Raw genomic sequence first — 14,020 nt, 5'->3', positions numbered from 1 at the left:
GGAAGGAAGGAAGGAAGGAAGGAAGGAAGGAAGGAAGGAAGGAAGGATTACCCCCTCTCCTGTAAACATTAATGTACTTCATCATGGTTCATTTGTCCTCTTCCTTCTATCACTTCTGCCATTATCAATGAATACAATATGCTTCACATTATGCAACATACATTGGCCACTAAATTCATTATAAAGTGAATTTCTACAAAGAAAATCACATTTCTCTACTGATTTCCAATACATCATCATAAACATTTTCCTGGATTAAAAAAATCTCTAAATTGATTAAATTGGAATCACTAGACAAAGATGAGAGGTCAAGCTGATCCTGTGGTAGTTGAAGTAGCCATGGAGCAACAATGTTATGCCGGAAGGGAGCCATGGTCCTCCCTTACCATTTTGTCCAGAATTCTAAAATTCACCCTCCATCTTCTGCTACAATAGTATCACCCCACAGGGCATAAAAATGTTTTCATATTTGTACACCCCTATATCTTCCCCGAAGCAAAGTTCTCTGTAACTTTCCTAAACTGAATCTTTACACAAATAGGCTAACTTAGATCTTTTCCCTTTCATCCGGATAGATGAGCAAAATTGAATGGAGCTACAGTATCCTCTTTCACAGGCAGGGGCAATCATCTAACATCTGTTTCATCCCAGCCTGAAGATTTTTTTAACCTCAAGGCTTTAAGTTTTATAAAAATTAATTATTAATTCCCATTTTTAGTGATTTTGTAAATTCCAAATGTCTCATTTAATTTTAATTTTTTCTTATAACCAGAGTTAGAATGTTAAAATTTGAGGACAGTGGGCAGTATAGATGGCACTTGGTAGCACATAGCAAAAATAACTCCCTCTCTAAAGGTGTTTATATCCTAGAGGGAATCTTTATCCAAACAGGCTAACATAGATCCTTTTATTATTTTCTTCTTTGGGTAGTGTGTTTTTGTTTCTTGCAAATAGCTTAAAAGACAATGAAAGCTGGCCAGAGTACATGGCTGAGAATCACTACATACTAGAAATAGAGAGCTGCCATCTTGGATCTGTCTTTTCACTTAATAGAAAACTCAGAACCCAGGGGATTGAGGGGAAGAAGACATAGAATAAATAGAGCAAATCAATTAAATAAACATTTTTACTATATGCTAGGCACTATGCTAGATATTGGGGATCCAAGACAAAAATTTTTAAAGTCCTTGACTTCAAAGAGCTTTTATTCTACTTGGAGGAGAAAATATATACATGGATGTGTTCATGGATATGGACACGGATAAGTACACACAACATATGTAAAAAGTAAATAGTAATTTCCTTGGGCAGGCGGAGGGGTAGTACACTTACATGAAGGTAGGCCTCATGTAAGTGCTATCACTCAAGCCAGGCACCAAAGGAAACTAAATGCTTTACAAGACAGAAGGAATGAGGGAAGTACATTTCTCTCCTGGGACACAACTCCTGTAAAGGCATGGATAGAGATGGGAGATGAAATATTTTGTACAGGGAACACCAAGTAAAACCAGTTTGTCTAGAATGTAAAATGTATAAAGGAGAAAGTATATAATATATTTGCAAGGGCCTGTTGGAGTCCAATCTTGAAGGGCTTTACATGACAGAAGAGTTTATGTCTTGAACAGAGGAGTGATATGGTAAGATTTGCTTCCAGAAATAAGATTTTTCAGAGGATGGATAAGAGAGAGGAAGGACTGGAAGCAGGGAGAAGAACTTTGAGGCTTTACACCTTGCTGAGTGGAAGTAGTAGACTTGGGCAGTGGCCATGTACGTGAAGAAAAGAAGACAGATGTCAGAGATAGTGTGGAAGTAGAATCCATGAAGATCGGTATTTAACTAGATGGGAGAGGTATGGGAAGTGTGAGGGACTCATAGACATGTAGAGAATTAACTCCAATGTTGTACGTCTTAGGAATGAGAAGGATGATGGTGACCCCAGTAACAGCGGGAAATACAGGATGAGGAAGGGTTTGGGGATGTAGAAGGTCCGGAGATGATGAGTTCTGCTTTGGATATGTTGAGTCTGATATATCTAGAGGACATCTGGGACAGCTAGGTGGCACAGTGGATGTAGTGGTGAGCCTACAGTCAAGACGACCTGAGTTAAAATGCAGTCTCAGACACTTTCTAGCTGTGTGACCCTAGGAAATTCATTTAACCCTGTTTGCCTCAGTTTCCTCATCTGTAAAATGGACTAGATAAGAAAATGGCAAATCAGTCCAGTATCTCTGCCAAGAAAACTCCGAATGGGGTCACAAAGAATTGAAGATCCATTTGCAAGTGCCCAATGGGTACATGTCCACATATTAATCTGTGGTCTTGTCAGCTGTGTTTTCTGTTCCTCTGAAAAGTGAGAATGTTCTCTTCCTGAAGCAATATTAGTTTGTATGCCTTTGATCCCATATGCCCAAATGGGAGAAACTACATGGCAATCCTGGTTGAGCGAAGAAATGCATGATTAAACCACGTGGCATAAAGTGTCTTTATAATGGAATCTGTTGTCCATTTGGTCTTTTGCTCAAACCATCACTCAAGACTCTGTTGAACTAGCATCCCAGAGAAGAAATGTTAACTCTTTGGTACATACTCCTGCAACATGGAATTTTAATGAATAAAAAGCATACCCAGAGTTCCTTGCTCAGAGAGCAGGTATCTTAGTTTGGTTTGTTTTTTCCTATTTTCACATTTCACCATCTCACCATCATCTCTATCATTCAAGTACCTTATTTCAGAATAAATGCATTTCTGTCTAGCTCTACCCTCCTGTTTTTGCCATAAGTAAATTGTCATTCCATTGTTTCTTTTGGCTTTGAAACAGTAAAAGATGACTTGAGATTGTTATAGGCCTCTACTTTGGGTTCCTAATAAGAGTAGTCATTCTTTATTCATGGGAAAGTGGGATCTGTGAATCCAAGTTATGACAGTTTGGTCATGTTATTAGGCAGGGTTTGCTCCATAGAACCCCACACTTGGTCAACATTTTTAGGCAGCTGCTTGTGCATTAAAACATGAAACTACTGTTCTTTGTATACTTGGCTCATCAGGCAGAGAAGGAAAGTGACATGGAAAACAAAATGCTTTTAGAGATTCTTAAGAGTTAAATAAAAGCCCAAATCTTTTTGATGTCAGTTCTTATCTATTTTGAGAAAAATTCACTCTTTTTGGATTATTTCCATAAATGTAGCTTTTGTTTTTGCACATTCTTTGATTGTAAAGCCCAGACCATAAAAACATAACTTGGGAACCCCAAGTTCAAGCTGATGCACTTGGGTTCCTAGCTCCTTTTGAAGGCCAGCATCTCCTTGAAGTTTCCAGGAGTGCAAACTTGTATTAGTAGCCTACCCTCACCTCTTAAAAGCTACAGTAGGATATGAATAGTAACTCAATGGGGTCCCTCAGAGGTTTGCTGTAGTTGGTCCTCGTGAGACCCTCTCTAGCCTCACCTTTCGTCTGTTGAAACAATGTCACAAAATGAAAACCTCTGCTCTATCTTTGCCACATGGACCAGTGATGTTTTGGGTTAGAGGCAGCTAGGTATCACAGTGGATAGAGCATGATCTAATACCACATCATAGTACCATATAATGCTGTGGTATTCAGTGATTAAGGCTTGATCAAATGAAATAATGATTGTAAAGCTCTTTTCACATAGTAAGTATTTAATAAGTACTTATTCCCTTCCCTTATTCCCAAATTCTTCTACTTTAAAAAAAAATAAAAACCAAGGGAGCTTTCTGGTAGAATTGTTATATATTTCTGATGACAATCTTCTGCTCAGGTGGCTAGAAGGATTTTTCTATCATGTTGTTTTATCAGTTGTTTTTCAATGATGTCTGACTCTTTGTGACCCTATTTGGGGGCTTTCTTGGCAAAGACACTGGTGTGGTTGGCCATTTCCTTAGCTAGCTCATTTTATAGATGAGAAAACTGAAGCAAACAGGGTTAAGTGACTTACCCAGGGTAACACAACATCTGGGGCCAGATTTGAATTCAGGAAGAAGAGTCTTCCTGACTATAGACATGGCATTCTATCCACCGCTCCACCTAGCTGCCCTTTTTGGATCATATCTCTTTATTTTTGTTGGTGTTCTGGACTTCTGATTTCATCAGCATGGGGGAATTCCCAGTATGCAAATTCCCTCTACTGATACAGATGAAAATCTCCTCTCTAGGTTCTAGACTTAAAGCATTTCCTAGAAAGGCTTTTACTTCTAATAATTTAGTATTTACATAAAGCTTTAAATGTGTAAAATACTTTACAAATGCCTCTCCCAACAATTCTGGGAGAAAGGTGCTATTATTATCTCCATTTTATAGATGAGGAAACTCAGGCAAATAGAGGTTAAGTGACTTGCCCAGAATCACACAGCTAGTCTGAGGCAAGATCCAAAATCAGGTCTTTCTCACTCCAGAGGTTAAGTGATATGCCCATGGCCACACAGCTACAGTATGTCCCCAAGGCAGAACTTGAACCCATGTTTTCCTGGCTCCAAGGTTGAACTTCTATCCACCACACCATACTGCCTTGCCTTAATGATAGCAAAAACTGTTGTAACAGTAATCTAATACTCCATATCTCTGGATGATAGACACCATCCTCAAATTAATGCTCAGCTCTTGTCATAATATCATTATGTCGTAACAGTGAAAAACTCTAATTAAGAAGATGTGTTTGCCAGGGGAAAAGTTGAGTATATCAGTGAATCTACTTTATCATGGATGGGCATTCCCTCCCCCACATCCCCCAATCCCTGACAACTATGAGGCTAAATTATAAGAAGAACATCACAGATGCATGGTGCATTGGACAAAGAACACATGCATGCATTTAAATCACGTATATCTTACTTTTTACTGATGTAATTGTGAAATATGTTCTTTTTGCATTCATAATTAGGGGGTGGAACAGATGGTGAAGGCTTAGTTTAAAATAATCTGTCATTAAAATAACCTAGCCTACTGGTAATTCTTCACTCTAACTGGAGTTAGGTCACAGTAACAGGATTTTTTTCCCTCTGCATTGGAATACACTAGAAAGAATTAGGGATTTCAGGGGTAGTTCGATAGATGGGGATTGTTCCCCCTCTAAGCACACAAGAGTAAAATTTCACTGTGTGAAATTTGGCTGTAAGAAATATACAAAAATAGTTGGGTCAAAACTGACAAATATGAACCATTTAGCATAATGCATTTAACGATGAATTGAACATCAGTATACTCTTAATCATAATGATACAATAAGTCTCATATACTGTGAAAGAAATAACCCCTTGTCTGACCGATATAGTTAGGGGAACTCAGTTGCTCTGGGTGGGGTGATGGGAGGGGAAGGTTAAGAAATGTTGCCTTACATTTTGTATATTACACTAATGTCAGGGGATAAAAATTATAATTACTGGCATTATAATCCAGAGGTCTTATAGCCAATAATGTCTACATCTCAACCTCATTTCCAGAGTGGTCACCATATACTCTTAGTGGGATGTGACAAAGGACATCTGTCAGCCCCCTCTGAATAGCTTAAGCCTGTTTTTTAATAACAAGAAAACTGTTTTGATAAATCAGATACTGTATGCCTTTAAAAAGTCTGTTTTACCATTTCTGCTAAGATTTTTTGTTCTTCAACTGCTTTGAGGCAAGCATATAGATTTCAGCATGGTATTATAATAAATCTTCTGGAGGAGGGACAAGCATTAACATTTGTGTTGCTTCTTTTTCATCTTAATCCAACCTTGGTTAATAATCAGAAAATTCTACATAGTGGGTAAGAAGATGTAATTAACCCTTTGACCCCAGAATCTTAATTGGCGCCTGTTGAAAACAGTGGGCAGTTTAAAAAAAATTAAAAAGTAGCCTGCAGTGATTGAAACAGCACAGTACCTAATGGCTTTCTCAAATAAAAAAAAATTAATGCTACAGAACGTTCAGATTAATCACATTTGGTTCCTGAGTCTAACTGATGAAAATATTTTCTCCCCCCACCTACCCTCTTGAGATCAGAGACATCCAAATTCCAACCAGCTTTGAAGGCATTCTGGAACTTCTCCCAGGATCTACCTAACATATTATGCCCCTCCCCCAAAAAACCTGGCACAGGAGTGGGGGTGGGAATGATGGTAATTATAGTCATGCTTATTTTCACAATAGAGAAAAAGCATAGCAGCATGGGCAGCCATGGCTCAGTGGAAACAGCATCTGAAGTCAAAGGAGCTGAGTTCAAATGCTGTCTCTGCTACTTACTACTGTACAATTTGGGACAAATCGCTTAACCCCTCTGGGCTTTAGTTCGTCTACAAAATGAAGGGGTCAGACTAGATTCCCCAGGTTGCTTCTTCCTCTACAGCTATTAAGCTGGGCCAGGAGTCAGGAAGACCTGATTTTGGATCTTGCCTCAGACACTTGCTAGCTGTGTGACTCTGGGCAAGTCACTTAACCTCTATTTTCCTCAGTTTCCTCACCTATAAAATGAAGTTAATAATAGTACCTTCCTCCCAGTATTGTTGGGAGGATCAGAAATGAGAGATATCGGTAAAGTATTTTGTACATTTAAAGCTTTATGTAAATATTAACTTATTAGAAGTAGACCCATGATTTGATTATTGTGATTATTAACATTATTACTTAGTACTCAAACTTGAGATATAGAAATTCAAGATGCCTCTTGTCTGTAGAATGTCATCTGTATGACCTTGGGCAAGTCACTTAATCCTGTTTGCTGCAGTTCCATCATCTAGAAAATGAGCTGGAGAAGGAGAGAGCAAACCACTCCAGTATCTCTGCCCAAGAAAAGCCCAAATGGGGTCACAGAGATATGTACATGACTGAAAACAGACTAAACAAACAGTAAAAAAAAGTTTTCATTTAAAAATGGGAAAAATCCAGTCAAGCAGTTTGTATAATATCTGAACAAGCCATGACCCATGTTTTTACCGAACCGGTAGACTTTTCATTACTTAGATGATGGAATGGTTTTGTGCAATGTGGACACAACTTCACTGAATTCTCCAACAGGAAATTAGAACCTGTGTCTAACTCCTTTGTTGTTGCAGTGGTTTGTTTGCTGCTAAAACAAAGCTGGCCGGTTTTTAAAACAGCTTCATTTTGATAGATTCCAGTGTTTTGCTTCTTGATATTCCTTTTCCTGTCTCTGGTGCCTAGGATTCCTACACCATATCTTTTTTTTTTTTTGGAGGGGGGCAATTGGGGTTAAGTGACTTGCCCAAGGTCCCACGGCTAGTTTTTTGGTCTGTGTATTAAGTGTCTGAGGCCGGATTTGAACTCAGGTCCTCCTCACTCCAGGGCAGGCACTCTATTCACTGCACCACCTAGCCACCCCAAGCATATCTTTTTTAATACAAGAAAGTCAAGCCTTCTTACCTTGGCCTTTAAGAGTATGAGAACATATGGATGATCTAATTATCGTGGCCTGAATTCATCTCCCATTTACTGATTTTCAATTTGATACATAGAATCATAGTATTGAAAGGTACCTCAAAAGCACTGAAGCCTAGTGAATTAAGCTACCTGCTTAAGATCATACACATAGTAATCAGCAGAGGTAGATTTTGAACCCAAGTCTTCTGATTCCAATCAGCATGCTTTTCCAGTCTACCACATATGCTAATCATTTGAAAAGAATGATTTTTTTTCTAAGACATTATAAGCTGTTTTAACAGTAAAAACTTTATAATAAGGAAATTCTAGGTATATTTGTATTTAATAACTTTATAAATTAGGGTGTCTGTTTTTAAATGGACCCTCTTTACCAAGTAATTGTTCTTCATGTGGTTTATTGTGCTCCCCACCCCCAAATGCAGACTTTGAACTGTTTCTTCCAACTATTAAACCAGAGGTGGGGACCAGCAGCAGGGGCAGAAATTAATCAGGAAACAGAGGAAGAAAAACAATAAAACTGCTCAGAAAATACCATTCAATATTTTAAAGAGGCTAAAATTATGACAGAGATTTGGGGAAGAATATATTTCTTTCTTATTTTGCATATACTTCTGTCATCTTCCCCTTACTAAAAGAAAAAAAATCCTTTTGCTCTCACTAGATGTGAGTTTCCATGTGTCTCCTGGTCAATGTGGTATTCCAAACATTTTCAGATTCACAACCTCTATTAATATTACCAATATTTATTATTTCATAATGATTATTTTCCCATGGTAAAGTAGGGCATGTTCACCTCTATAGTACCTTGTTAGTGAAATAACACAAAATGAGGGGTATGGAAGTGATTCAGAGCCTAAAATAGCCCCTTCTTGCAGTGCAAGAATTTAAAGCAAGTTTATTCTCAATTTTAGTGGTATATTCCCATCTGAGTCCACAGTGATTTATACCATTCATCAAATTGAAAATGCAGCCCTTCATTTGGAAACTGCAGTTAGGTTTCAGGACTTACGGATTAATGTGTAGTGTCTCACCCTTTCTCCAGCCCCACTCCCATTCCCATCCCCATCCTCATTTAAGGAGTTGTAATGAAAATTGAATCTCAACCTTAATGTAGAGTTTTGCATGTAAAGAACTGAAGGGATGAGATTGTGATGGAGCCACCTTTCAGCATATTGGCGCCTAATCTGTTGACTTGGTTTGTTAGTCATTGCAACATAGAAACATGGAGGAAATTGCATATTATTATTAATCAACAAATTATTGAGATGAAAAGAGACCCAAGTGAACATCTGACTTTCTCTACATATAGTCATCCTTTATTAGGTTATTTTCTTTTTTTTTTTCCCCTCTTACTCAAGACTCCAATTAAGATGATTTCCATTTCTCTTAAAGTTGGCTAACAGAGAGTGTGGCTATTTTCATCTGAATAACAATGAAATCCCAAAATGCAAGTGAAGTATTTCATAGGATCTGGAATTTCTCATTTTTTATACATTGTGAAATATCTCATGATCAGCTTGCCAGAGATATAAGGAGCCCCTCCCACTCCCCCAGCCCCCCAGTAAAGGAATTTTTTACAGGAAATTCAGGCACTTTATTCTATCGCATTCCATGCAATACAAAAAAAAAATGGGTGAGGGGACACCAAGTAGGAACAGTTACTGAGCAAAGAAAGCAATGCTTTGAAATCAGTGTGTCTCGCTTTTGTCTTAGTCTGTGACCAATATGACCCTTTGCTAAATATCAGTCTATTTATACCTGTCTTTTTTCTTTTTTCTTCTGCAGTCCCTGGACGGATTTGTATTTGCACTAAATCAAGAAGGAAAATTTTTGTACATTTCAGAAACTGTCTCCATCTACCTAGGCCTCTCCCAAGTAAGTAAAACAAAAATGAATTCTGAAAGGTGATTGTGTGAATGGCTTCACTCGTAGGCTTTTTTCATTCTTCAAGGAATATTCTGCTTTGCATGAATTATCAAATGTATTATTTAATGGCATCTCCCAACTCTTCCTGTATGCTCATTGAGAAACCAGGGTGTCAGGATTGACTGCTCTGAAATAAACTTGGGCTTGAAAACTCCCCCCCCTCCCGTGTGCTTCCCCCACCCAAAAGAATCATTATTAATTTATTGAGAACAAATGGAGTTTCTTCCCTCAGTTGTTTTGAACTTTGAAACCTCTGTGCCCAGTAGGAGAGGGACACACTAATAGTGCTTCCCTGGTGTCCTATTACTGGATGTTTATGGAGTACCCTGCATTATCCTGGGAGCTGACACAATGACAGAGAGTCATTTGGAGTCAAGAAATGCTGAAAGAGACCATTAAAATGTGTTGTGGGGAGGGTTTCAGCAAGGACATATTTTGCTGCCTTTGCAAATGTTCCTTAACGCTGAAAGACAATTTGATAAAATAAGATAGTTATTTATTTTGTTTTTTGCCACTTAATTACTAACACATGTTTGTCAGAGGTTAAAAGAAAAGGAAATAGTGGGGGCAGGGCAGCAGTGTGTGTAGGGGAGGGAGGGGGGTAATCCCCTGTATAGTGTTTATTTTTCATCTTTTATCATGAAAAAGCTGAAATTTAGTATGATTTCAGTGAGGAATACAGGCTGTGTCAATAGAATGCCAAAATGTCCAGACAAAAAGTGAAAAATTAAGCTAATTATCTGGATGTTTTATCTATTTCAATGCCAAACATCTGGATATTTGGAAGTGTCAGGATGATTGGCTGAATTTGGCCCTTTTCGTTTTGATGCTTGGCATTGTAGAGTCACAGCCAAAAGGGGAGATGCTGTGTATATGAGCAAACATGTACACACACATACATGCAGGTTTGTGTAATGACCTGCCAAGTTGGATCATCTGCTTCTAACCCCCTTGCCCCATGGAGATATAGATGGAGATAAAATTTGTCTCTCTCTTCTTCAACAGTGGCCCACCCTGGACTCATTGCAGCTGAAAGTTGGCAACATTTTTAAGGAGGTTACCCGCACGGTTGGAACCTCTTGGTTGCCAGGGAATTTGCTGTGTAATAGATAAATCAAGAAAGACATACCAAAATAATGAAGAAGGATATTTGATATTTAGGTGGGAGGTGAGGTAGGAGGAAGGAAGTTTGTGGTCTGGTAGGAATGAGGATGAGTCTCTTTAACTCCTGCCTGTTTCATGTACAAGAGATGGTATTTTCTTCAGGATTTATCAAGTCAAATGATAGAAATAGAAACTGAGCTATTGTTAACTCAATATTAGTATTCTTGTATCTCATTAAAGCCCCTAGTTTTGTAATAGGCTTTAATCCTTGCCCTAATCTGTTTGGGACTCAGTATCAAGGCTCTCCTATTTTGAAACTGGTGCGCCCCCATCTTGCTAACACTGTCAAGCTCCAGAACTGGGGTGTTTATGATTATATTACGCTTGTATTAATCTGTTTTATGCATAGTATCCAACAAAGTTTAATAAGCCAGTAAAGAAGAAGGATGAATAATTAGCTTAAGCAGGTAAATGCTAATTATGGAACTCCTGAAAGGCATCCATTATACAGTCGCTTAAAACAAATTTTACAGCCCTGGTTAGTGGTGTAATCCAAATTCTGTCAAGGCAACTGCATTTTCTGTAATTGAGATGTGTATGTTTGCTTTGCATAACAGATGGCTCTGTATGCTTAGACTGATAGCTAGGAAAATAATAATTGCATTATTCTGGCCAAAAGAATATTAGCTCTTGGGTTTTGGCCATTTCAGTCAGTCCTCCTGCCAGCACAGCATATGCACATATATGGATTGGATTTTCAAGGAAATTGATGCATCTGGAATAGTGTGGCCATCTGAAATATCATCTGTTCAAGAAAAATTTGGCTTTAACCCTGTGCTAGTTTCTCCTTAAAAGCATTTTATTCCACTGCTTTTCAACCATAGTCATCGGGTCTATATTTACCCTAAATCTGTGTCAAATTGTTGAACTTCTGCTAAATAAAATAGTTATGTGGACATGTTACAGTATTTGGCATCTCCTGCATAGGCAATCCTAGTCTTTAGACAAAACGTGCTTCTGGAGGTTGCTCCTTAACGTAGATGATTGTCTAGTAAAATATGGACTGCATACACCCTGTTGCCTTCATCTGTTTGAGTCACGTTCAGAATCTTTGAGGGAAACTGTCAAGTGAACAGGTAAAGACAAAAAGTAGAGCATAAGTCTTTATTAGGCAGCATTGAACGAATAGAAGAGGGAAATGTTAAAGCAGCAAAAAGGTCTGTGCTACCTTCTGGGGCTTCTTTAAATATATGATCATCAGGGTATCTGGGGCACAAAAATCAAAGAGAAGATTGAGGTCACATGAATATTAGACGAATATGTTAAGTCTCAGATACTAATGCTCAGGGCTAGGGGAAAAAATCCTAAACAAAGATTTGGGGATAGATCGATGAAGTAATGTATGTAAAATACCTTGTTAATCATAAAGCACTATGTAAATGTTAGCTATTTGATGATAATAAAATAAAAGCTTAGAGAAAAATTGGAATCCTAACTAAGTAATTGAGGAATAGCCCTCCTATCTTTTTTCAGTGACCACTTCAGGGCTCTCAGGGGTTCATCAATGAAATGAAAGGAAAGGAAATGGTGCTCTAGCAGATCCCAGTTAGGCTTCATAAAACATTTGTTCTTTTTTGAGGAATCAATGCAAATGTCTAAGCAATCTCTCCTTAATTCCATTCTCATCAAAAAATTTTTTTGAAAATTATTAGAGGAAAAATAGATGATATTTTGTTGAATTCTTGACACTGATGTGGAACCAATGAGTATTGTCAGATATGAACAAGAAAGATATCTCCTTCCCCCAGTCCTTTCCTTTGTAAATGAGGCTGTTAGTTTAAGTGCCAAATTCAGATGTTTAAGACAGATCCTACACAGATTCTGTAGAATAATCGGACAGATTGGCAAGTTGTTATATGTTATTGCGACTATCATTTTAAACCACCAGTTTTATCTTTTCTTAATTTCGTGTTTTTTTTCTGAAGTGTTTAGAGGTATACAGGTTTTTAAAAATCCATATGTCTAGGAAAGGATGGGGGAAAGATCCATTGAGTCATGCTTTGTTACATTACAGCAAAGGCTGCCAAATCAGTTTTTCTCTTTTACACTCTGTTGGGCCAGAGCAACAGCTGCTGATGTCTAAAAAATGTGCATGACAGTCATTTTCGTTAAAGTATTCCCAAAGCTGGTCCCTCTATGATGATGTCAATGAAATTGACTCTGATGATGTCTGAACCCACTTTGCTACCCTTTTGACATTGTAATTGATATACATACATGTATATAGGAAATATAAATATGTGTGTTTATATGTATATGAAATATATGCAATATCATATGTACATACATATATGCATGCACATACACATAACTATAGCTATATATTTAAGCTAACTTCTAAGAAATAGATTGCAGATTAGGAATAAGTATAATTTCTGTTTTTTAGGAATAAGTGTAATTATGGGCAGTCACTCAGCACAAGGTTTGATCTAAAGGGAAGATCCCCAAATATCAGCTGTAATTAGTGTTCATGGGGATTAAATTACTTTGCCCAAAGGGTGCTTCACCCTGATATGCCATCCACAGCTATTGCAGGGCAATATCAAGGTTCTCACCTTAACCAGAGACAAATAGGAGAAGCAGGACAAACTCAAAGAGTAAGAAAAGGAAAACAAGAAGATTCAGCTTGACAAGTGTGAACAATAATCTTTCTTGCGAAATTCTCCCAAAAGAATAAAGGGAACTGGGGAGGCTAGGTGGCACAGTGAATAGAGCACCAGCCCTAGACTCAGGAAGACCTGAGTTCAAATCCAGCCTCACACACAACACAAAACTAGCTGTGTGATCTTGGGCAAGTCACTTAACCCCATCTGCCCTACCTTCCCCTCTCCTAAAAGCAAAAAAAAAAAAAAAAAATTAAAAAAAAAAGAATAAAGAGAACCAGGGAGCCAAACCCCAAAGAATGCACAAGATGCTGCATGTTAGTTTAATAAGCAACTTGCCCAAGTCTTCGCAAGTGGTAACAAACAGTATTTCTACTCAGTGCTCCACTGCCAAAAGCAATGATAGCCCCTCCATTGCACGGCTACCTTTGTAGGTGAGGCTAAGAATTAGGTGAAGGTGGGCTGATTTGCCTACAGCTGTGCTGTCTTTTATCTGAGAAATAAGAATGGTCACATGAATCACCATCACTTAATGTAAGCCATCTCACCAACACCATAAACTCCAGTTTTCCTTGAGACCTGATTTGGCTTTCCGGTAGAGAATGCCTTTACCATTCTCAAAGGCAAGGAGATAGTACTCCACATACTGGCAATTTCAATGACATTTTCCTTGCAGGTTTTTTTTTTTTTATTTTAGAGGAAGTTACATTTTTTAAAAGCGGCCTACAGAGCTTCCAAAAAGCAGCTAAAAAATTTAGGGCAGGTCACTTAACATCTTTGACATTCTGTTTCCTTGTCTGTAAAATAGGAGGAGGGGGAGAGGGAAGACCTTGGACTAGATCATAGGATTTAGAGATGGAAATGTCCTTTAGAAAAGCATAGACTCAGCTTTAAATCTATAAAAGCCCCCTGCACAATATTGTCTTGTTCAG

General features: G+C 38.0%; 1 protein-coding gene across 5 annotated transcripts in view; it reads left to right on the top strand.

The window, feature by feature from the left end:
• The window catches only part of NPAS3 (neuronal PAS domain protein 3), a 1,174,175-nt gene that overhangs the window by 807,584 nt on the left and 352,571 nt on the right, over nt 1-14,020 (top strand). For all 5 annotated transcript variants that reach the window (XM_069105971.1, XM_069105969.1, XM_069105968.1 and 2 more), the window contains one exon: nt 9,181-9,270. In XM_069105971.1, coding sequence (XP_068962072.1) covers nt 9,181-9,270 — 90 coding nt within the window. The remainder of the gene's footprint in view (nt 1-9,180; nt 9,271-14,020) is intronic.

Source organism: Petaurus breviceps, unplaced genomic scaffold, assembly GCF_028583685.1.
Source record: "Petaurus breviceps papuanus isolate PSGF00001 unplaced genomic scaffold, PetGlider_PUasm1.0 77, whole genome shotgun sequence".
NCBI lineage: Eukaryota > Metazoa > Chordata > Mammalia > Diprotodontia > Petauridae > Petaurus > Petaurus breviceps.
This window is presented reverse-complemented; position numbering and strand designations above follow the sequence as displayed.